At 39.0% G+C, this 25,110-nt stretch overlaps 2 protein-coding genes and 1 pseudogene across 4 annotated transcripts; all 3 read left to right on the plus strand.

The window, feature by feature from the left end:
• The first annotated feature begins 3,903 nt into the window (after window positions 1–3,903).
• On the plus strand, window positions 3,904–7,729 carry LOC145470675 (uncharacterized). The gene is made up of 4 exons (XM_081454497.1): window positions 3,904–4,305; window positions 5,265–5,414; window positions 6,179–6,307; window positions 7,048–7,729. Exons 1-4 carry the CDS (start codon window positions 3,978–3,980, stop codon window positions 7,218–7,220), a joined length of 780 nt encoding a protein of 259 aa, XP_081310623.1. The 5' UTR covers window positions 3,904–3,977; the 3' UTR covers window positions 7,221–7,729.
• Window positions 7,370–8,902, plus strand: LOC145469253 (uncharacterized; annotated as a pseudogene). The gene is made up of 3 exons (XR_014042291.1): window positions 7,370–7,376; window positions 7,706–7,993; window positions 8,524–8,902. The product of XR_014042291.1 is annotated as an uncharacterized LOC145469253 (transcript).
• Window positions 8,903–14,183: 5,281 nt separating this feature from the next.
• LOC145470653 (uncharacterized) lies at window positions 14,184–25,084 on the plus strand. Of its 2 annotated transcripts, XM_081454470.1 has the most exons (8): window positions 14,184–14,471; window positions 18,221–18,575; window positions 19,678–19,827; window positions 20,580–20,708; window positions 21,449–21,577; window positions 22,143–22,394; window positions 22,908–23,234; window positions 24,450–25,084. In XM_081454470.1, exons 2-8 carry the CDS (start codon window positions 18,248–18,250, stop codon window positions 24,704–24,706), a joined length of 1,572 nt encoding a protein of 523 aa, XP_081310596.1. In that variant the 5' UTR covers window positions 14,184–14,471; window positions 18,221–18,247; the 3' UTR covers window positions 24,707–25,084. The 2 variants fall into 2 exon arrangements, with proteins under 2 accessions (XP_081310596.1, XP_081310597.1); XM_081454471.1 differs by lacking the exon at window positions 14,184–14,471 and having other exon boundaries at window positions 18,213–18,575.
• The last annotated feature ends 26 nt before the right edge of the window (window positions 25,085–25,110 follow it).

Raw genomic sequence — 25,110 nt, forward strand, 5'->3', positions numbered from 1 at the left:
CACTCCTATGGCAAATGGTCGTGGATGTTCGTCGTCTCACTTTGGGGTGTAAATCAAGGATTTTGGTCTCACTTGGAGTGTTCAGGGCGAAATGCCACTAGTTTTAACTGTCATGTGTCTTTTAGGCTGCGCTCGTAAAGAAAACAATTAAAAAACGCTCTCATTTCCGTTTTTAGGCTCGATTTGCGCCGCTCTCTAGCTAGCTTTCGAGTTCGGTCTACTAGTCCGTGCTCCTTCCCGAACAGCAGATAAATAAATTTCCAAAACTGGCCGTGAAATCCCTGGTTTCTAAAATTTGATACAATCAACCCTTCTTCGTTTTGAGTAACATCTTTTAGAGGTCAAATAAAGCCGCTCGAGACACGTCCAAATTGGTCTCCTTTAGGAGCTTACTTCAAATGTTTTGACGAGTATCCCCAACCTTTTCATATGGAAGTCTCCCTCCCTCCGCTTCAGGGATACAGCCTCTGTTTAAAACGAAAACAGCAAGACTTGATTTTTCCCTTGACCAAATTATGGCAGGAAACATTCACGTTGGAGCAGCTGTTTTTAAGCATGTTTATCGCCCATTTTGGGGCAATACACTGAAATATTTCGAATTGCCATAAAGATATCAATTAGTCTATAGCATAGTTTGAGACACGCTAAAAAAAAGGCGGCAGTGACAAAATCTTTAGCTCTCTGAGTTATTGCAAGACCTAGCAGGATTGGTCAGGATAAACACTGCAGAACGATCTTAACTGGACAGTTCAGTTTTGTTACTGAGGCCTGCGAAACACGACATAATTTTTTAAAACTGCACAAAAGTCAATGTTACAGAAAGGTGTATTTGTTTTTCCAGTTTGAACATAAGGCTACAGACAGAATTGAAGTCTTTTCCATCTGTTCATGTTTGTTAAACGTGACGTCAACGGATTAGATTTATTCGTCGAAAACGAATTCATGAGTATAAATGAAGAAAGTGAACCATGCAGGACTTCCTGTTTCTCCACAGCTCGCCAATAGAATCAACTAAACTGAAGCGAATTGCTTTGAATTGGAAGCTTGCGGTCCAAAGATCTGTTATAAAGCTGAACGCTAGAGCAAGCTTCTTTCTAAATCACTGATGCCAAAAACTATGACTTTAAGCAGAGAATTTCAGGCTTGCTTCCATGTATTTCTACTTATTTAATAAAAACTACGTTATATAAACACTCCTTCTGTTGTCGAGTTAGTTAAAACCACTTAAGTGTTATTTCCATAAAGAAGAACATTGAATCTTGACGCTTCCCTTTTTAACTACGTTTTGCAAAGAAAGCCAGTGCTATCTTATCAGACCTCAGATGAAGGAATAAACCAGTAAATACCAATATAACCCGAGCAAATTCAACGGTCACTACATTATAAAACAATTATCTATCTTTTAACGCTGGTAAATAATGCATTGCATTTACTGCACATCGAAACTTCACAAATGGAGCCGAAAGGCACAAATATATGTTTAAATTTATCAGTTATGTTGAAAAACAACAGGCGATCGGGCTCTTTGGACTCGTCAATTCGATCAATATTTTGTTCCAGGGAAAAAAAAAATCAGCTTTTCAGATCTCTGAAAGTAGCAGACGACAACAGCAAGTGTTATTGTAATTTACTGAGAAATAGTTCCAATCGAAAGAAATATAAGCTAAATGAGTTAAAACCACAAAATGACACATCTCTGGGTGAATTTCAGTTTTCCTCAACACACGAAGTACTCAGCTTTGTTTTTACTTGTCAACGACGCTAACAGTTTTCCATTTTTATATTTTTAATAATTCAAAAGAAAACTTTCCGCAAACCTTTAGCGATCAAGGCAATTGCATGAAAAACACAGCCTGAGTCACAATTTAGAACTTCACTTATTAATATTTGCCGACACAGCAAAAGATTCTTTCCTCTTTTTCAATCTTGTGCCCGAGTATGCCTCTTTTTGTTATAAAATATCACTTGAAGGACCTGACCCAGTACTAATGAATTTTGCCAGCTATGCAGAAGGGTGGTTGAAGTTTGGTTGAAGAATTAATTAGCCCGATGTGAATTTGTCGAAAAAAAATTTGTTGAGTTATAAATTTAATCTATTCACACATATTATTATGATAAAGGCTGGACAAGAGTCCAACATACGCTCTTTTCAGGCCGCATAAATTTGAAAACGCAGTTTTATTTTTACGGTTAGGCCTACCGTCCACACTAATACGTCACGAAAACGGAGCTTTTCGAAAACGCTCTTCAAACCAGAGGAAGCGCTAAGCGCTTTCAATAATTGATTTTTAATCGAGAAAATTCTGAGCATTTATAAATCTACTTTATAAACTTTGTTTTACAAACCAGCCCTCTTTTATGAGTGAAAAAGTGAGTACGAATATTTTACAGGCGAAACGAACTTAACGGGCATGACTTAACGAACCAATTAAAAACCTTTCAGTACCAGTGTATAGTGTACTCAATTTTTAATATAGATCGAACTTTGGCAAATGGAAGAAGCCTCAAATATGTATTATTCTAAATAGCTTCATCTTATTGATAAACAGCAGGTTTAGCAGTGTTATTAGTAGATTTTGTTGTGTTTGGTTAATTGCTTCAACCATTTTGTTTCAGAAAAAAACTACACCAGCTTTATAACATTATCGAAACGTGTTGGGAAGAAGAAATATTGAAACTGAAATAACTAACTGTATTTTTATTATACTATTTATAAGTAATTTTAAATAAACGAAACCTGAGTGAAATGAAATAAGTCCCCAAATGGGCGACTTTTTTGGACTTTAAGTCTGTTTTCCTGGAGGTAGCACTATTTCGCAGAAACGTCGAGAAATATTTGTGGTTATGTTTCTCTCCAAGTTTTCCACATTGATGTAACTGAACAGATCCGTTTGTTCAATTTGCTCTTGTTTTTCAAGTTCAATATCAGTGTTTATTGCAGCTTTATATTGTAATCCAGGGAGAAATGTTTTCCACGAGAATCACTCCCCTGTTAGTTTTCTTTTAAGGTCATTCCACTGAAATAGAACCTGCACTGAGATTTTTGTGAAACTTTGCCTATTGATTGTTTATATTATAGGAACTTAAATTTTGAAATAAAAATTTTAGGAGCAAAAGCACCTTGTTTATACCCATATAAATCCTTATAACAGCACCATGATTGTAGTCACGATTGCTTGCTAAATTCACGTTTCCGATGACTGCTTTTTGTTCTGCACTGAGAATTGGTCCATATTTATTTTACACAGAGAAATTTATTACTCAACTCAAAACAACAGAAAAAAAAATGATAGGTCGCCATACTCGTTTGCGAGAAAATGACGATTTACCTCTATGGCGAGGTCCAGCTGTAAAGAAAAAGCCGCCATTTTTTAATGCGCGCGCACCAATCAGGCGTGAAATTATGCGCAGTAGGGATGCGCAATGCAATACCGGGGAATAACCTTAAATTCTCCAGATTTCATCCAAGAAGTAAAGAAGTTAAGATGATTTCCTCGTAAAATTCGAGCAATAATGGCCATCAATAACGTTACCAAAACAACCTCATAACACGGCAATATTTTGAATACAATAATGACATAACAAGATCGTTTGACATAAACTTTCTGGAAAAAGCTTGAGAATTTACCTGTGGGGCCACTAAGAAAAATGAATTAAAGTGAGATGTTTCAAATAGTATCTATTAAGTTGTCGTGCCATGAGTAGATCGTTAGTAAAAAAGAAATACATAAATTATTAATTGGTTCTCAAAGGTGATTAATCTTGTTGAAAGACTCTAGGCAACGTCTCCACGTACTGCGTTTGTTGGATCAAATTAAAATTTCGAAAACTAAGTTTCTTATAGGATATTGCTTAGGTTAAAAAAAAAAGAAATAACACGCGCTAAATTGCCAAATGAGTTCAAACTATCAAGGCGAACTCACAATTATTTTCAATGTGTTGATTTTAAGGATTGTCTTGCCAAGGAGTCAAGCGAAATGGCTTTTGTCAAAAAGCTTTTTTACCTAGCTGCTGCGCTTGGAGTATCGCAACTGTTTTGTAAAGTGGAGGCACAGCAATGTAGCAGACAAAGTCAAAAAGAAGCTTCCCAGTTTGGCATGATGTTACAGAGACACATCTTCAAACGGATGACGGCGCCTTCGTATGTTTGTCTTAAGGAGTGTCGCCTTGACTTACGGTGCCAAAGTTTCAACTACGTTATTTCCAAAGAGATGTGTGAATTGAACAATCGCACCAAGGAAGCGAGACCTGAAGATTTTGTTCCAGACCCTGACAGATATTACTTTAGACGAGACTTTGGTAGAGGTAACTAATCATAGTTTTATCAAGTTCCTTTCTTACCCGGTTTAGTGAATTTCTCGTTTCTCGATTTAAGAAAAGAGGCACATCATGCATACGTTGTTAATACGAATTGCAAAATTATCATGATGAAAAAATATATGCAATAACGATTGAAATTGTCGGACACTTCGGATGAATGTTGGAAATTCTCTACATCTTGACGAGCCTTTACATCACCTTGGGAAATCGTCGGAATTCGTCGGGTCATCTTCGGAAATTTTGTAGGTCTTCGGTTAAACTTTGGAATCTTTGTAGCTTGTCAAAAAATCTCTGGGAATTCTTCGAATAAACCGATCAAAATGCCTTAATTATTCTGCTCTCTATGCTTTAAACGATATATAGATAACACGCTATGATTCAAGAATCACACGGGAACTGTAACACACCTGGTTAATATCACGGATTATTATACGGCTGTACATGTGTTTCACAAGGACTGGGAACTACCGAATTCACGAATTTGAGCGGCTAAAATCGATATTGACCGCGGTCTAGATTTTCCCATTTAGACCGGCACCTAAATCGGTTACATTTTGCGGTGAAAAAGCTGTAAACTAAAATACAAAAATGTTGACTATTTCCTTCTAAAAATATTAGTGGAAGTGCCAAAACGCCTGATGAGAGAAAAAATATTAAAGAGGACGAGCAAACTTTGGCCGATTTAAGTTCAACTCATCGCCGTTCGCAAGGAAAATGCCAGCTAGTACAAACCAGTTACATTAAAAGAATTAAATTTTTCTTGCGTGCCATATAATAAACATCTTATTAACCGAGCTTAGTCGATCTGTATTGGAGAATCTTGATCTCGGTCGTGTATACAGACCGAACGCAGTGAGGTCTGTACTCACGACCTTGGTCAAGATTCTCCCATACAGACCTCCTGCTCGGTTAATAAGAGCTAATGAATAATATTTGCTTTCCAGTCCCCCTCGGTTCCATTCCTGAACTGCCTGCTGAATCGTGCCTTGAAATCAAGGCGAGTGAAGGAGGACAAGCCGTCAGTGGAACATACTGGTTTTATTCTATTGTACCAGACAAGGCTGCACTTGCATACTGTGACATGAAAACCGAAGGTAACTTTACCCAGTTTCCTTTCCGTGTCGCTGTTTTGAGGTGTCCAGTTGCCCACAGCTTTTGCAGCAGAACTAGGAAAAAAGTTACGAAACATTATACGTGGTTTTTACACGTAACAAGAAAAAGTGTATTTTTGATTATGACAAGGGTTTTTTTTAACCCTGACGTCTTATACAGATATCTAGATTTTTTGCAGTATTTAACGAGAGGAAATCATCTATTTGTAGCGCTAGAGTCAAGGAAATTCAAGCTCGGGGTTCGTTTAGTCTTAAAATAGTAATTACCATTTACAACAACCTCTCTGGGAAACTTTGGGCAAAATACATTGATTTGATTCTAAGGTGGGCTACTTTCAAATTTCAATATTTAGATTTCAGACCTCTCATTATGCACATTCACTACTGGTAAAGACTACAAAATTAACTTCAAATTGAAGGAAACCCGAAAGTAATAGTTTTCTAAGATAGAGAAACACTAAAGAGATATTAATAAACCATAAAGAAACAAGGATGGTCTAGAATGGAGAAGACTGACACGGTTTACAAAAGAAGAACTTGAAAAAAATAGGCTAAACTTTTCAATATGAGCAAACCGTGAAGTAGGTCCTTTAACTAGGAACATTCGTAGTCTTTACCCTTAAAATGGTAGCTTGACTTGATACTGTGGACCTCTATGAGACTCCAAAATCAGAGGTGTTGTTAACGAATTCTATCCATTTCAAAACCTTAAAAAAGATGAGTGTATTTTGCTATCCTTCCCTCAGACCTGGACGAATGCAATTCCTCAATTCCTGTTTGTCACGAGAGTGCCACGTGTCAGAATACCATTGGTTCTTATCGCTGCTTATGTAACAGGACTGGGTTTATTTATCAGGATAGAAAAGGTTGCGTTGGTAAGTATAACATGACTTGGTCAGCCTAGTGCTGCCTGAACTCCACCTTTTCAAATAAAGTAGGTGTGTAGGTATGAATTCTTGTCCACGGTTTTGGCAAACTCTAAACAGCAGTCTCAGAATCTCATATCTTGTGTTATAGTTTTTTACTTCGCTCGAATTTAAAGGAGCTCAGTTACGTTATTTTGAGTCATTTTGGCCACGTACAAAATTGAATCTAAATTGAAGGAAACCTGAAAATATAAATTTACTAGGATAGAAAAACACTAAAGAGATAATAATCAACCATAAAGGAGCAAGGATGGTTAAGGATGGAGAAGATTGACACGGATCACAAACGACGAACTTGAAAAATTTAGGCTAAACTTTTCAAGATGTACAAACCGTGACGTAGCTCATTTAAGCGCTAGCTGACAATCCCTCGATTACCACTCGTTTATTGATCTTTGCATCTGTTGTACAAAGCAAACTAACTACAGGCTACGTCAGAGGTTTCGCACTAAGGCAAGGCTATAGCAAAGTGCTATAGCAAAGTTGAACAGGAAAACGAGTTTAATCATTTCGATAAGAAAATGAGTGCTTTAAAAGAGCGGAATTAAAGTTATCAACAGTCGTTACAACTGATAATCCTCGGCAAACTTCGGAGGACAATCGTAAAGATTTGTTTTATCCCTTCGGATCATCGTGGAAAATCTTCGTCCACAAGTCACCTTTGGCGCTTCTTTTCCTTTGCTTTACAGATGTTGATGAATGTGCCGACGGGTCACATGATTGTGACGTCAATGCCGACTGTAACAATACTGCGGGATCCTACACATGCTCGTGCAAACCAACATATTTCGGAAACGGAAAATACTGTACAAGCTTCCGTGAGTTTTTCGTCTGTCATATTTGCAATGATATTATAAATTAATAAACGAACACTTCTGTCCTAGCTTTGTAATCTTGGGATAACTTTTGTTTGCTACGTGCGCCGTGCGGGGGTGAGCCAAAGATCAAGATATGTTTTTGTCTCATACAAAAACTAGGCCTTTGTGGGTGGGCCATGTTCGCGGGGGCCTCATGGCTAGTGCGCTCGACTCCGGATCGACCGGTCTTGGTTCAAGTCCTAGCCGAGGACATTGTGTTGTGTTCTTGGGCAAGACACTTTACTCTCACAGTGCCTCACTCCACCCAGGTGTATAAATGGGTACCGGCGAACTTAATGCTGGGGGTAACCCTGCGATGGACCAGCATTCCATCCAGGGGGGAGTAGAAATACTACTAGTTGCTTCATGCCACAAAAACCGGGATAAGCTCCGGCCTGATGGGCCAATTGGCCCGTATTCCCACTTAACCTTTTTACCATAATTTGCTAATTTATTTAAGATGGCTCCTGCTTTTTCTTTTGACTCAAAGTACTCTAGCCTCACTTTGCTATTCTCTCTTACCCAGGCGGCCTCGGTTCATTCGTTATTCTTGCTGGTCTCGATCGCAAAAATTACACCGAGAAGCTGATTTCCTTTTTGGACCCAGTCCTCCTGAGCTCACAGCGTAGTGGGTTTGTGCGGTGCTGGCATGCCAAGACTGACGGCTCGGCTGCATCGATATTCCACGACAACTGTGATGGAAAGGGACCCACCTTGACCATCATTAAGTCCGGCAACTACATATTTGGTGCATATACCGACGTGTCCTGGCATAGCAGTAAGTATCAATTAGACAGTTGTTTTCTTTCTCCGGGGGTGGTACTCCCAGAAAAATTCGGTGGGGGTGTGCGACCCGCTTCACAAAACCCATACCCTATTTATGACCAAAATCTGCCATTTTCCCTACCCTATTTATGACATGACCAAAAGTCCAATACCTTATTTAAGACCAGACCCTTGAATCAATACCTTGTTTCAGACCTGCCTTATAATTAGTTCCTAGTTCAGACCAAGGTTAAAGGTAATGTTTATATGCTTTTAGTGGAAGGATAGCTTTTTCTATAAGACATACCCGATCCAAGACTAGAGTTCAAAAACCATACCCTATGTGGGACCTAAATGGCCAAAATCTATACTCTATTTACGACAAAAACTGCTAAAAAGCCATACCCTGTGGAGCCGCACATACCTGTATAGCCCATATAAGGAAGTAACCCCCTCCCCGTCCGGGCAATACAATTTCCTTTCATCAGTGTTTGTTTACAGCCGAGGTATTTAGAATGTTTCAAACGTTTCTCTTCATTTCAGCTCCTTGCGACTACTCTACAGTCAGTAAAGCTTTCATCTTCTCGCTTTACAACAACAAAGGATATAACCCTGTTAAGCTGACCCAGTATCAAAATCAGGAAAAAGCAATGTATGGTTGTTCCAATTACGGACCCACTTTTGGTTCTAATAGCGGAGATCACGACATCTACATATCGGACAACGCTTTGAGCAACCAACATTCTTATACCCGATGTGGCTCTACGTACTCCGTCCCCCCGCCCCCGGATATTGAGCTGGTTACTGTGGATTTTTCACTGGAGGCCGATATTTCACTCCTACTGACATTGAAGTGTTCTACGAAATAGGTAATAAACATTAGCAAATAAAGCGGTTTCAACCAAAGTAATCACTACAATAAGCGACTCGCTGACGATGCTCGCACCACGCTGTCGTCCAATCAGAAGTAGTCTAAGATCAGAACCAATCGCAACTCGCTCGTACACAGCTCTCGCACACCTTTTCCCGTGCTTCTGCTCAGCTACATGTATTTGGTTCTGGTTTGATTGGTTCACTTGATAATTCCTCGTGTAACCTGTTTTTCAGCATAAACGCTACAATTTCTTTCAGATGCCTGCCTCTGTCAGTACAATCAATTGCAGTATACTTTATAGTTGTGGGAGGCGCGGTGGCTTCATGGTTAGTGCGTTCGTCTCCGGATTGAGCGGTTCGGGTTCGATTCCTGGCTGGGGGTATTGTGTCGTATTCTTGGGCAAGACACTTTACTCCCACAGTGCCTCTCTTCACCCAGGTGTACAAATGGGTACCGGCGAACTTAAAGCAGGGGGTAACCCTTCTATGGACTAGCATCCAATCCAGGGGGGAGTAGAAATACTCCTAGTCGTTTCATACTACAGAAACTGGCATTAGCTCCGGCCTGATGGGCCACTTGGCTCGTATGCAGACTTTACCTTATCTTATAGAGTGAAGCAGTAGATTTTCGACTATGTTGCAAAGATTTTTGACCACTTTCGTAAGAGTGACTTCCTGTAAATACTACGGATAGGTGTGCAAAAAGCAAAAATTGAATTACCTCAAACTTTTTCATAAGAAAGCCCTCTGAAAACTATTTAAGAAAATACAACTTGTAGCTCATTTGGATTTATATTTTTTAAGTAAAGCGATTTTTTAATTTTCACCCTTGGAGAAGCCCTCGAACCACTGAGAAATGTGCTTCGTATTTGCGACTCGTGTAAGAAAACTAAAACAAATATCAAATCTATTTCGATGATACACAATTCAAAGACCCTTCCTTTACAAAGTACCGTTATTAGAATTGGAAAAAATTCAAACCTGAATTTTTCTTAAGAATTCAAATTTACCCTCCTAAACAGCATTATCAGAAAGCTCGATTTTGGCAAATTTCAACGGCAAAACTCCCTACCTGGTACATGGATTCCGCTGTAAAGATGATATTCTATAGAAAGAGTAAGGTTTCCTCTATCGTTCTGTGAAATAAAATTTTTGGGCAACTTAAACTGCAAATTTAGACGACCGAAAATATTTACGGTACTCGCTTGAAGTTTATGACCTTTGAACTTACAGTTGTCCTCATGAATACAAGAGGTAACCTAAACAACAGTTGAAATCTTAGCCTGAATGCGACCCTTTCCCCCATTTAAATGATTTGTAGTTATTTTTTATCTTCTGTGGGCAATTTTATCGAAAGTAATACTTTTTTTACGCTGAAAAGGGGTTCTAACTTGTTTATGAGTACGTGCGTATTTGTTTACTGAAGCGGAAATTTGTGGATATCAAATTTATTCCATCTAAGTTCTATTTCGTGTGCTGCAAGGCGTTTCGTGTTCTCATTAAAACAAAATGGTATTGCCAAGTAGAAGGTTTTCTTGTCAGATTTTAAAACAACATATAGTTTTTGACTTACCGTCCACATGCATGGCTTGATTTGCTCAGCAGCGTTACACCTGGTGTGATAGCGGTGAGATGGCGTGACGATAATTGACAAATCGCTTTTCGCAAATCGAATTCATCAAAATATATTTATTATATCTTTTGACATTATAATGCTTTGAGACTACTTGATAAAGACTCTTGTGAAATAAGTCTACAAAATTTTGAAACTCTCATTACGGTGAAATGAAGAACCTGGATCTACTATTTTTATGCCGCGGTCGTGTGATCCTCAAGTGTGGTATCACATGACAATGACAACTGAAAACTGGCCACCTGCAGTTATTCTCAAATCGTCGGTGGCATGTGCGTCATGTGCGGTCCGAGGGTTTCTAATCCCGCACATGTTCAATTTGTTAAAATTGGATAATGTGGCAAAGATATTCGAGGTGTGTTCAGAAACGGCTGAGGTCTGGTATCTGTACTTGTTTCTAACGGATATCCCTCCTCGTTTGTACAGAAGATCACAAAGGCACGAACAACCCCAAGAAGAGAGCCCAACGCGGAATTTAAATCCAACGCCGTTTTACCTATGTCCAAGGAGTTTCGGAGTCTCTCCGCCGCTGCCTAGAACAACAAGGCATTCGCACCGTCTTCACGTCGGACACGACACTTCGGTCACACTTAGTGCGACCAAAGGACACCGTCAACCCGGCTAAACAAGATGGTGTTGTCTACAGGATTCCCTGTGAGTGCGGCAGAGTGTACATCGGGAAAACAGGGAAATCTATGCAGAAGAGGATCAAAGAAAACGACAGGTGTATACGACTCACCCGTACCCAGACCTCCGCCGTTTCTGAACACACCCACGAGACTGGCCACTATCCTATCTGGAATGAGGTCAAGTTTATTGATCGAGATCCTCACTGGTACACACGTAGGGTCAAGGAAGCTATTCCCATAAGACTTCACCCTAATAACATCAACAGGGATAGTGGAATTGAAATTCCTGAAGCATGGATGCCCACGATCAAGAAACACAACAACAGGAGAACAGTACAATAGCGAACCACTGAGGGAACAGCTACTCGTCGGAACAATGGAACAATAGGAGGATCGAAATGCACCAATCACAGCCGACCTTTGTGATATAAATGATACCGTGGAATCAGTAGACCTTATCGCCTGAAGAAGACTAGCAGTAAGCAGTCGAAACGTCGCGATCTACATCTCAAGTGACTACATCGTGAGACAAACGACAATACACTTTATTATGAGAGCCTACAGGCAACAAAATTTGCGTCTAAGGATGGAGTCTTCTCGACTGAACCAGATTTATCCCACGATCCCCCTCCTGGTTCGTCTCATGTTGTATCCATTGCTCTGGACAGGAACAGTGCTTTTTGTTGCTACGCCACCTTATCTCCCATAGGTCCCGATGACGAGGGCATACTGCTGGGTACAAAATATCTTCATCCAGCTCAAAACAACCTCGGAAACGAAATGTGTGATATGCGTTTACTGGAAGTTTAGTTTAACGGTAAGGGCGGTATGACTTTCAAGCCAGGCGAGACTTTGCACTCACTTGTTGTCTTTTGGCCCGGGCCTTACAACGGTCACCCTGAGGACAGAATGAGTTGCATGGTGTTGTAGAAAGGTTGCCTTGATAGTGCGGAGACCGTTAGATGGGATCGCCAAGATTGTTTAAAGTGTCGTTAGCTTTGTAAGGTCAATGTAAATTAGCTGTAAAACTTAAAAGTAAATAAAACTATATTAAACGGTTACACCTCTTCAGTTGATTTTAGTAACACGTAAGGTCGGGCACTTCATATCAAATATCGTATTTGTTTTCTCAATATGGTTTATGTGCACTAAAAATTACCCACTGGCCAAGGAGAGTTAAGACGCACAGTCTTAGCGCTTTGACAGAAGGTCTGATTTTTTATGCGCCACGGTCGTGTTGCTGAGAAATAAATAAAAAGGCCAAACTAAATGCACACTGATTTGTTTCAGGAACGATTTTCTCTTTTACATATATTTAAAATAAATTCCCAATAAAATATTTTTTTCCCCTGTGCTAACAAAAGGTTCTTTGTGCAGCCGTTCGTCTGTTGCTTAAGAACAATTTACTTTTCCATTTTAGAAAGACTCCAGCCTCACCTAAGCTGTTTCGTCCTGTCAATTTCATTCTTTTTACAGGTTGTTTTCTACTTCTTCAGTCCCATTACATTGTAACTAATTGTCCCGTGGACATCGCCAAAACAATTTTAAAGTCAAAGCCTGAATTAGAGACCTACACAGGGAAGCTAAACGTGAGGTGTGGCGGAGTCCTTTGTGGTCATGGGGTGTTACTTTGATGAGAATCGAATGGCACTGGTATTAACCATAATACAGTCCAAGGTTCTTTTTTTTTTTTTTTCAAAAAAATCTATCTTTAATCGTTGTTTTTTTTGAAAATCAAACAGCACTGCATGGAGGTACTGTTCCATAGCTCACATTAATGGTCACACACAAGGGTTTCATTCACAGACTTAAAAGTTAAAACCACCATGTGCATGTACAGAATAATAAACAGTACCACATGAAAGAACTGCTCAATAATTGGTCTCACTAGAGTTTCATCTACAGACTTGTCACCACATTAATCGACTCTAGGTTAAAAAACTGACTCAAGGTTTAACTCTAGGAATGAAGAGTTAACAAGCTGAAGGCAGGTTCCCAACTTCTAAAATTCTCCTTGCAATTCTAATACTAATACTAATTCTCGCTCGCGGCTCGAGGGACGCCCAAGATGGTATAAAAGACCCTCCTGATTAAACAAACAACGGGCAACTAAACAACTCGCACAACCCGCTAAAATTTGTAAACAGCAAGACAAAACCAGAGCTGAAATAAAATACACTTGTAACTCCGCCATTTTGTTGGCAAAGTCTTCTTGAAACACCGAGGGATTTTGGGAATTATACCATTCTCATATCCCAAGAATACTTGCGAACCTACACCTTCCAAACAAATTTCGGACTCTGCTGAAACATAGCTGACGTAAATTTACGGCTACAAACACGTTTTAGACTGAAAAAATATCTGTTAAAATGATAGTTTTGGCTTATGCTATCAATCCGTTACGTATCTTATGCAGTGTTTCAACTATAGTTCGCTCCATAACTGAAACTGGTGGCTTTAGAGCTATTTAAAAGTAGTATACTGCACTATAAACAATTCGCACGGTTTTATTTTGAACACTTTTTTGCCCGAATTTAAAATCGTCCGAATTATTTGCAGGTAATGTATGTTGGGTTACAGTGTACCGGGCCAGGGTTTCTCAAAGGGTTTATTTATTTATTTATTTTTTGTTTTGAACTTGTATTTTTCTTTTGTTTATTTACTTGAAGCAGGAACCCGTTGAGCCTGGTTGAAGATTCGGGTTAAAAAATTAAGCAGAGGCGCGGTATATCTCAGCTAAACTTGATTCTGAGAAGTCTTAGAAGACCCTTTGAAGTTTTTTTTTTTCCGGAATGCTAAGAAATTCCAGTAAGACGTTTTGCCAACATAGAATTGTGAAATTAAACTTCTATTAAACCGAATAATATAATTATTTCGCTTGTAAAACAATACAAACATTTTTAAAATTCTGTTGTTTCACTCCATTTATTTACCAAATGCTCTCTCTCGAAAATAAGCTTTCTGTCATTGCTGAAATCGTTTATAGGTGAAAAATATTAATTTTTAGACCTTTTATGTAAAAACCGTTGATTTAAAAAAAAAAACTTTCCCGGGATCGAAGCCGGCAAGAAATTAAACCTGTAAATTTAACATCCAGACACTTCACAAGTATATGGTATATTAGCTATTGCTATTGAAATTTCAATAGATGATCGTGCTATCCAGCATGCAACAATGGAATTCAATATCCATCACAAATATTGTGTCTGTAAAGTAGGTAAACAAGAGCATCATATTGCAGTCACCTGCCATTAAGTAGATGGACCTGTCCACTGAAAATTCAAAAGCTTCTCTCCGTTTAGCTGTGTTTGACTTTTGACAAGAGCTCATGGCCAAAAGGAACAACTGAAGAGAAGGTAGGCAAAACAGCTTTTTACTGAGTATGCCTCTCCTAGCATTAACCAAAAGGGATTTAGTAGCTAGTGATTTGCAGTTACTCGTCCTAAAAACCATTATCTTTTCGTTTATAGCAGGCTGAGTTAACTACTCACGGAAAATGTCCTAAATTTATACACGAAAGCAAAAACAACAAAATTTCATTTTTTTCGGAGATACACAACGTTCACTGTCTGTAACATAGCACAAGCTTTTGGTGAAAAAAAAAGAACAAACTTTATATGGTTTCATAAGTCTCACAAGTGTTAAACTGGAATTTTCGTGCATTTAGACTTTATGGTTGCAGTAACAAAACAGGCAGCATAAACTTTCCAGCTGTTTTTCCGTCAAGGACACACATAGAGCTACGGGACACTCCCATAGGAAATGGTTGTGGATGTTCGTCGTTTCGCTTTGGGGTGTAAATCAAGAATTTTGGTCTCACTTGGAGTGTTCAGGACGAAATTCCACTAGTTTTAGCAGTCAATGTATCTTTTAGGGTGCACTCGAAGAGATAACAATTAAAAAACCGCTCTCGTTTCCGTTTTTAGGCTCGATTTGCGCCACTCTCTAGCCAGCTGTCGAGTGCGGTCTACTGGCCCGGGGTCCTTTCCCGAACAGCAGATGAAAAAATTTCCAGTACTTCCATGAAATCCCTGGTTTCTACACTTTGATATAATCAACTCTTCTTCGTTTTAAGTAGCATCTTTTAGAGGTCAAATAAAGCTCGAGACACACCCATATTTGTCTGCTTTAGTTAAATTCAATTTTTTTGACGGGTATTCCCGACGTTTATATGAGAGTCACCCCTCTTCGGGATAGAGCTTCTGTTTAAAAAGAAAACAGCGAGACTTTATTTTGCTCTTGACCAAATTATGACAGAAAACATTCACGTTGGAGCAGCTGTTTTTAAGCATATTTATCGCCCGTTTTGGCCAATACATTAAATATTTCGAAAACGAGTCTGTGGCATAGTTTGTGACACGCTAAAAAAGGCGGCAGTGACAACATCTTTAGCTCTCTGAGTTATTGCAAGACATAGCAGGACCGGTTAGGATTGACACAGCACTTTGATGTTAACTGGACAGTTCAGTTTCGTTACTGAGCCCTGCGAGACACGGTAAACAAGCAATTCTTCAAAACTGCACAAAGGTGTTGAAAAAAAGTGTATTTTTCCCCCTCCAGTTTGAACCCAGGGCTGCGGACAGAATTGTACTCTTTTCCATTATTGTAAGTTAACGGATTATATTTATTCGTTGAAAAAAGAATTAAAATTTATAAATGCGGACACTGGACAACATACGAGTTCCCATTTCTCCACAGCCCGGAAATAGAATTGCGAATCAATTAAACTAAAGCGATTTGGAAGTTTGCGCGTGTTCAAGCTTCTTCTTTCTAAATCAATGATGTTAAATCTACGATTTTAATTCTTCGTTGCCTTGAAGATAGCGGAGAATTTCAGGCCTGCTTCAACCTATTTATACTTATTTATAAGGACTACGTTACATAACTGACTCCTTTTCTTGTCAGGTGCTTTTCGATAAAGGAAAACATTGAATACACTTCCCTTTTTAACTATGTTTTGCAAAAAAAAAAAAGGTAGAGCAATGTTATACAATATTTCCCATGCAAAACAAAATCAACGGTCACTACATAGTAAAAATATTATATTGTTTACCTTTTCACGCGGGTAAAGAATATATTGAATTCAATATACATCCCCAAAACTTCACAAATGGAACCAAAAAGCCACAAATATTTTAATTCATCAGTTATGTTGAAACACAACATTTGATCGTGTTCTTTGGATTCGTAAATTCGATCAATATTTTGTCACAGGAAAAAGAAAACTGAACTTTTTAGGTCATTGGAACTGGAAAACGACAAACAGTGTTTTTGTAGTTTACTGAAAAACAGTTCCAAACCGTTGAAGAAGGAGAAGTAAGATAAATTAGATAAAACCACAAAATGACACATCCCTGATGAATTTTAATTTTACTCAACCTACAAAGTTTTCTTTTTTCATTTTTGATAATTCAAAAGAAAAACTTACTGCAAACCTTTAGCGAAGGCAATCGCATGAAAAACACGGCCGCAAGTCACAATTTTGAACTTCACTAAATATGATTTTTAGCAACGTAAGGTTAGTTCGCGAATTAACTAGAAACAGTATATATTCGCTTTTCCACCGTCGCTAAAGCCATAAACGGAAAAGGTGCCGTTAAATTATTAACATTTGTTGACTCAGCAAAAGATTCTATCCTCTTTTTCAATTTTTTTCCCGAGTATGCCTCTTTTTGTTATAAATATCACTTGAAGGACCTAAACTAGTACTAATGAATTTTGTCAGCTATGGGGAAAAAAAGTTGAATAGGTGAATTTGCCGAAAAAAATGCTGAGTTATTAGTTTAATCTATTCACTCCTATTATTATGATAAGAGCTGGACAAGAGTCCAACATGCGTATTTCTCAGGCCGGATAAATTTGAAAACGCAGCTTTATTTCTACGGTTAGGTCTACAGTGCACACTAATCCGTCACGAAAATGGAGCTTTTCGAAAGCGTTCTTCAAGCCAGAGGAATTTGAAAACGCCGGCTTTTCGTTTTCGTGTGGACGGAAAACATTTTGAAAACAGAGCTTTCCGAAAACGATGGCGTCAAGATAGTCATGTGATTTCCCTGACTGAGTTTTTTCAAATACAAATCCAAAATGGAAAAATGACCGTTGATTGTTGAGTTTTTGATTGGGGCCAGTCATATCCCTTCGAGTTGTTGCGTTTTTAATGTGTTCTCCTTCGTCAAGAATGACTTTCCATCATATCTTCTGTTGTCAAGGCGAATCTAAGGTGGTTAAGTCCAAGCGCTTTCAATAATTGATTTTTAATCGAGAAAATTCTGAGCGCTTATAAATCTGCTTTTTAAACTTTGTTTTACAAAACAGCGTTCTTTTATGAGTGAAAAAGTGAATACGAATATTAAAACGAACTTAACGGACATTAACATTAACGGACATTAACATAGAACGACGTTTTACAACTGGAAAAAGCCATAAATATGTATAACTGTAAATAGCTTCATTTCACTGATAAACCGTGAGCGGATTTATAATTAAGGAGTCTTATTAGCAGATTTTGTTGTGTTTCGTCAATTGCTTCATCCATTTTGTGTCAGAAGAAAACTAAACTTTTAAGTCTTTTACCATTGTCAAACCATGTTGGGTAGAGGAAGTATTCCAACTGAAATAATTAACTGTATTGTTCAGTATAACTAATTTTAGACATACGAAACGTAAGTAAAGTTAAATAAGACCACTGAAAGTGGTACAATTTCGCCAAAACCTCGATAAATATATTTGAAGTTATGTTTCTTTCCAAGTTTCAGTTTGACGTCAATTTAACTGAACAGGTCCATTAATTTATTTTGTTTTTTTTTTCTAGTTAAGTACCAGTTTTCATTGAAGTTATATAACCCAGAGCAAAATTTTTTCTCCGAAAGTCACTACCATGAAAGTTTTTTATGTAATTTTTCTCATTTCGTTCAGTCTTATTGAACCTAGTCTTGTTGATAAGGTGTAGGCAAGGTTTCCACATACTAGGTTTGTTGGGTAAAATTAAAATTTCAACAAATAAAATTGTTAGAGAATATTATTTAAGTTAAAAAATTGTTATTCGCTAAATTGCCAAATGAGTTCAAGACACACTCACAATTATTTTAAATGTGTTGATTTTAAGGATTGTCTTGCCAAGGAGTCGAGCGTAATGGCTTTTGTCAAGAAGGTATTTTACCTGGCAGCTGTGCTTGGAATGTCGCAACTGTTTTCTAAAGTGGAGGCACAGCAATGTAGCAAACAAAGTCAAAAAGAAGCTTCCCAGTTTGGCATGATGTTACAGAGACATATCTTCAAACGGATGACGGCGCCTTCGTATGTTTGTCTTAAGGAGTGTCGCCTTGACTTACGGTGCCAAAGTTTCAACTACGTTATTTCCAAAGAGATGTGTGAATTGAACAATCGTACCAAGGAAGCGAGACCTGAAGATTTTGTTCCAGACCCTGACAGATATTACTTTAGACGAGACTTTGGTAGAGGTAACTAATCATAGTTTTATCAAGTTCCTTTCTTACCCGGTTTAGTGAATTTCTCGTTTCTCAATTTAAGAAAAGAGGCACATCATGCATACGTTGTTAATACGAATTGCAAAATTATCATGATGAAAAAATATATGCAATAACGATTGAAATTGTCGGACACTTCGGATGAATGTTAGAAATTCGCTACATCTTGACGAACCTTTACATCACCTTGGGAAACCGTCGGAATTCGTCGGGTCATCTTTGGAAATTTTGTAGGTCTTCGGTTAAACTTTGGAATCTTTGTAGCTTGTCAAAAAATCTCTGGGAATCCTTCGAATAAACCAATCAAAATGCATTAATTATTCTGCTCTCTACGCTTTAAACGTATATGAAATGATGTCGATACATAGACAACATCCTCAGTATGATTCAAGAATCACACGGGAACTGTAACACACCTGGTTAATATCACGGATTATTATACGGTTGTACATGTGTTTCACAAGGACTGGGAACTACCGAATTTACGAATTTGATCGGCTAAAATCGATATTGACCGCGGTCTAGATTTTCCCATTTAGACCGGCACCTAAATCGGTTACATTTTGCGGTGAAAAAGCTGTAAACTAAAATACAAAAATGTTGACTATTTCCTTAAGAAAATATTAGTGGAAGTGCCAAAACGCCTGATGAGAAAAAAAATATTAAAGAGGACGAGCAAACTTTGGCCGATTTAAGTTCAGCTCATCGCGGTTCGCAAGGAAAATGCCAGCTAGTACAAACCAGTTACATTAAAAGAATCAAATTTTTATTTTGTGCCATATAATAAACATCTTATTAACCGAGCTTAGTCGGTCTGTATGGGAGAATCTTGATCTCGGTCTTGCATACAGACCGAACGCAGTGAGGTCTGTACTCACGACCTTGGTCAAGATTCTCCCATACAGACCGACTAAGCTCGGTTAAACAAAAATGTATGAATTCCTTCATCGAGCCAAATTTTGCTCGTTAAAGACTAAGAATGGTCAATTGGACCGATTTATGGCGAAAAAGAAAGTTTTGGAGAAAATTTGTGCTTTTCTTTAATAAGAGCTAATGAATAATATTTGCTTTCCAGTCCCCCTCGGTTCCATTCCTGGACTGCCTGCTGAATCGTGCCATGAAATCAAGGCGAGTGAAGGAGGACAAGCCGTCAGTGGAACATACTGGTTTTATTCTATTGTACCAGACAACGTTGCACTTGCATACTGTGACATGAAAACTGAAGGTAACTTTACCCAGTTTCCTTTTTTTGTCGCTGTTTTGAGGTGTCCAGTTGCCCACAGCTTTTGCAGCAAAATGAGGAAAAAAGTTATGAAACATTATACATGGTTTTTACACGTAACAGTAAAAAATGTATTTTTGATTATGACAAGGTCTTTTTCTAACCCTGACCTCTTATACAGATATCTAGATTTTTTCCAGTATTTAACAAGAGGAAATCGTCTATTTGTAGCGCTAGAGTCAAGGATATTCAAGGTCGGGGTTCTTTTAGACTTAAAATAGTAATTACCATTTACAACAACCTCTCTGGGAAACTTTAGGCAAAATACATTAATTTGATTCCAAGGTGGGCTACTTTCAAATTTCAATGTTTAGACTTCAGACCTCTTATTATGCACATTCACTACTGGTAAAGACTACAAAATTAACTTCAAATTGAAGGAAACCCGAAAGTAACAGTTTTCTAACATAGAGATATTAAATAAACCATAAAGAAACAAGGATGGTCTAGAATGGAGAAGACTGACGCGGTTTACAAAAGAAGAACTTCAAAAAAATAGGCTAAACTTTTCAATATGAGCAAACCGTGAAGTAGGTCCTTTAACCAGGAACATTTGTAGTCTTTACCCTTAAAATGGTAGCTTGACTTGATAATATGGACCTCTATGAGACTCCAAAATCAGAGGTGTTGTTAACGAATTCTATCCATTTCAAAACCTTAAAAAAGATGAGTGTATTTTGCTATCCTTCCCTCAGACCTGGACGAATGCAATTCCTCAATTCCTGTTTGTCACGAGAGTGCCACGTGTCAGAATACCATTGGTTCTTATCGCTGCTTATGTAACAGGACTGGGTTTATTTATCAGGATGGAAAAGGTTGCGTTGGTAAGTATAACATGACTTGGTCAGCCTAGTGCTGCCTGAACTCCACCTTTTCAAATAAAGTAGGTGTGTAGGTATGAATTCTTGTCCACGGTTTTGGCAAACTCTAAACAGCAGTCTCAGAATCTCATATCTTGTGTTATAGTTTTTTACTTCGCTCGAATTTAAAGGAGCTCAGTTACGTTATTTTGAGTCATTTTGGCCACGTACAAAATTGAATCTAAATTGAAGGAAACCTGGAAATATAAATTTACTAAGATAGAAAAACACAATAGAGATAATAATCAACCATAAAGGAGCAAGGATGGTTAAGGATGGAGAAGATTGACACGGATTACAAACGACGAACTTGAAAAATTTAGGCTAAACTTTTCAAGATGCGCAAACCGTGACGTAGCTCACTTAAGTGCTAGCTGACAATCCCTCGATTACCACTCGTTTATTGATCTTTGCACCTGTTGTACAAAGCAAACTAACTACAGGCTGCGTCAGAGGTTTCGCACTAAGGCAAGGCTATAGCAAAGTGCTGTAGCAAAGTTGAACAGGAAAACGAGTTTAATCCTTTCGATAAGAAAATGAGTGCTTGAAAAGAGCGGAATTAAAGTTATCAACGGTCGTTATATCTGATAATCTTCGGCAAACCTCGGAAGACAATCGTAAAGATTCGTTTTATCCCTTCGGATCATCGTGGAAAATCTTCGTCCACAAGTCACCTTTGGCGCTTCTTTTCCTTTGCTTTACAGATGTTGATGAATGCGCCGACGGGTCACATGATTGTGACGTCAATGCCGACTGTAACAATACAGCGGGATCCTACACATGCTCGTGCAAACCAACATATTTCGGAAACGGAAAATACTGTACAAGCTTCCGTGAGTTTTTCGTCTGTCATATTTGCAATGATAGTATAAATTAATAAACGAACACTTCTGTCCTAGCTTTGTAATCTTGGGATAACTTTTGTTTGCTACGTGCACCGTGTGGGGGTGAGCAAAACATCAAGATATATTTTTGTCTCATACAAAAACTAGGCTTTTGTGGGTGGGCCATGTTCGCGGGGGCCTCATGGTTAGTGCGCTCGACTCCGGATCGACCGGTCTTGGTTTAAGTCCCAGCCGAGGACATTGTGTTGTGTTCTTGGGCAAGACACTTTACTCTCACAGTGCCTCACTCCACCCAGGTGTATAAATGGGTACCGGCGAACTTAATGCTGGGGGTAACCCTGCGATGGACCAGCATTCCATCCAGGGGGGAGTAGAAATACTACTAGTTGCTTCATGCCACAAAAACCAGGATAAGCTCTGGCCTGATGGGCCAATTGGCCCGTATTCCCACTTAACCTTTTTACCATAATTTGCTAATTTATTTAAGAGGGCTCCTGCTTTTTCTTTTGACTCAAAGTACTTAAGCCTCACTTTGCTATTCTCGCTTACCCAGGCGGCCTCGGTTCATCCGTTATTCTTGCTGGTCTCGATCGCAAAAATTACACCGAGAAGCTGATTTTCTTTTTGGACCCAGTCCTCCTGAGCTCACAGCGTAGTGGGTTTGTGCGGTGCTGGCATGCCAAGACTGACGGCTCGGCTGCATCGATATTCCACGACAACTGTGATGGAAAGGGACCCACCTTGACCATCATTAAGTCCGGCAACTTCATATTTGGTGCATATACCGACGTGTCCTGGCATAGCAGTAAGTAGCAATTAGACAGTTGTTTTCTTTTTTTAAATTTGGTGGGGGTGTGCGACCCGCTTCACAAAACCCATACCCTATTTATGACCAAAATCTGCCATTTTCCCTACCCTATTTACGACATGACCAAAAGTCCGATACCTCATTTAAGACCAGACCCTTGAATCAATACCTTGTTTCAGACCTGCCTTATAATTAGTTCCCTAGTTCACACCAAGGTTAAAGGTAATGTTTATATGCTTTTAGTGGAAGGATAGCTTTTTCTATAAGACATACCCGATCCAAGACTAGAGTTCAAAAACCATACCCTATTTGGGACCTAAATGGCCAAAATCTATACTCTATTTACGACAAAAACTGCTAAAAAGCCATACCCTGTGGAGCCGCACATACCTGTATAGCCCATATAAGGAAGTAACCCCCCTCCCCGTCCGGGCAATACAATTTCCTTTCATCAGTGTTTGTTTACAGCCGAGGTATTTAGAATGTTTCAAACGTTTCTCTTCATTTCAGCTCCTTGCGACTACTCTACAGCCAGTAAAGCTTTCATCTTCTCGCTTTACAACAGCAAAGGATATAATCCTGTCAAGCTGACCCAGTATCAAAATCAGGAAAAAGCAATGTATGGTTGTTCCAATTACGGACCCATTTTTGGTCATGTTCAAGTTAGTTATGGCCATGACATCTTCATATCGGACAACGCTTTGAGCAACCAACATTCTTACACCCGATGTGGCTCTACGTACTCCGTTCCCCCCGGATATTCAACTGGTTACTGTGGATTTTTCACTGGAGGCCGATATTTCACTCCTACTGACGTTGAAGTGTTCTACGAAATAGGTAATAAATATTCGCAAATAAAGCGGCTTCAACCAAAGTAATCACTACAATAAGCGACTGGCTGACGATGCTCGCACCACGCTGTCGTCCAATCAGAAGTAATCTAAGATCAGAACCAATCGCAACTCGCTCGTACACAGCTCTCGCACACCTTTTCCCGCTCTTCTGCTTCTGCTTCTGCGCGCTCAGCTACATGTATTTGGTTCTGGTTTGATTGGTTCACTTGATAATTCCTCGTGTAACCTGTTTTTCAGCATAAACGCTACAATTTCTTTCAGATGCCTGCCTCTGTCAGTACAATCAATTGCAGTATACTTCATAGCTGTGGGAGGCGCGGTGGCCTCATGGTTAGTGCGTTCGTCTCCGGATTGAGCGGTTCGGGTTTGAGCCCTGGCCGGGGACGTTGTGTTGTATTCTTGGGCAAGACACTTTACTCCCACAGTGCCCCTCTCCACCCAGGTGTACAAATGGGTACCGGCGAACTTAAAGCTGGGGATAACCCTGCTATGGACTAGCATCCAATCCAGGGAGGAGTAGAAATACTCCTAGTCGTTTCATACTACAGAAACTGGGATTAGCTCCGGCCTGATGGGCCACTTGGCTCGTATGCAGACTTTACCTTATCTTATAGAGTGAAGCCGTAGATTTTCGACTATGTTGCAAAGATTTTTGACTAGTTTCGTGAGACTTTCTAAACTTTCAGATATTATCCCAAGGTCTTTATCATTTCGGAACATGAGCATGTCTGCCGTAGTTTGTAAAAGACGTGAGAATGTTTCCAGGAAAGATGCAAAGTGTTTTTTATCATATCGTAAACACATCTTATTTGAAACTCATTTTGCCGAATCAGTATGTCAAATTTCATTAAAAGACATTAAACGACCATTTACTAAAAAATTCCGGAAATTTCGGTCAGAATGTAAATGGTAAGACAATTTTGGCTCAACCGAACGGGAAATTTCATAATTCTCAACAGAAATTTCCGACTGGAAAATGTGCTTATTACCATTGGCAATCTTTCACCGCCATCTTGGAATATAATCAAGTTGAACTTGTCCTGGCATCTTTTGGTAAATTGGTTTTTCTTGAGTAAATGGTAAATCGTCAATCGGAACGGAACTTACCAGCGGGCATTTTTGGTAAACAGCTAAGAACTACGAATTCATTTGCCTTTATCTCACTTCAAAATACCACAAATTTTGTTTTATTCTACAGGGGGCCTTGGTGCATCGGCCATTCTTGGAAGCCTCGATTTCGGCAAATACTTGGGAAAGCTTATTTCTTATTTAGACCCAGTCGTCCCGGATGCATTCCGCAGTGAGTTTGTGCGGTGCTGGCATGCAAAGACTGACGGCTCGGCTGCATCTACATTCCACAACAACTGTGACGGAAAGGGACCGACTGTGACGATCATTAAGTCCGGCAGCTACATATTTGGTGGATATACTGATCTTTCTTGGCAAAGTGAGTAATTTTGAGAAAGTTTTCAGTCTGAACTGTCTTCGTTTCTTAGGCCTTCTGGACAAATGTGAAACCTTGTCATTGTTATCAGTTTTCTTCCTCAGCCAGAACATGTCGATGTCATTCATGCAACGACAAGTTATCGCTTAACACCAATATAATCTTATAACTCTTTCAAGCATCATGCGAAACACCTTTGAAATCCTCTCGACTTGCGCCTTTGTTGCGCTATGACTGCATTTTTCTGGTCTACCTTACTTATTACATGAAATTTTCGCGACACGTTTATTTCGCGAGTTTGAGGTGCGCACATTTCGCGACACTTAAATTTTGCGATTTTGCAAGAATTTTGTATTTTGAATCACTTTAACTTCGCGGTTTTGAGTAACACACAATTTATTTCCTTGGCAATTTT

Source organism: Orbicella franksi, chromosome 15 (genome assembly GCF_964199315.1).
Source record: "Orbicella franksi chromosome 15, jaOrbFran1.1, whole genome shotgun sequence".
Lineage (NCBI taxonomy): Eukaryota > Metazoa > Cnidaria > Anthozoa > Scleractinia > Merulinidae > Orbicella > Orbicella franksi.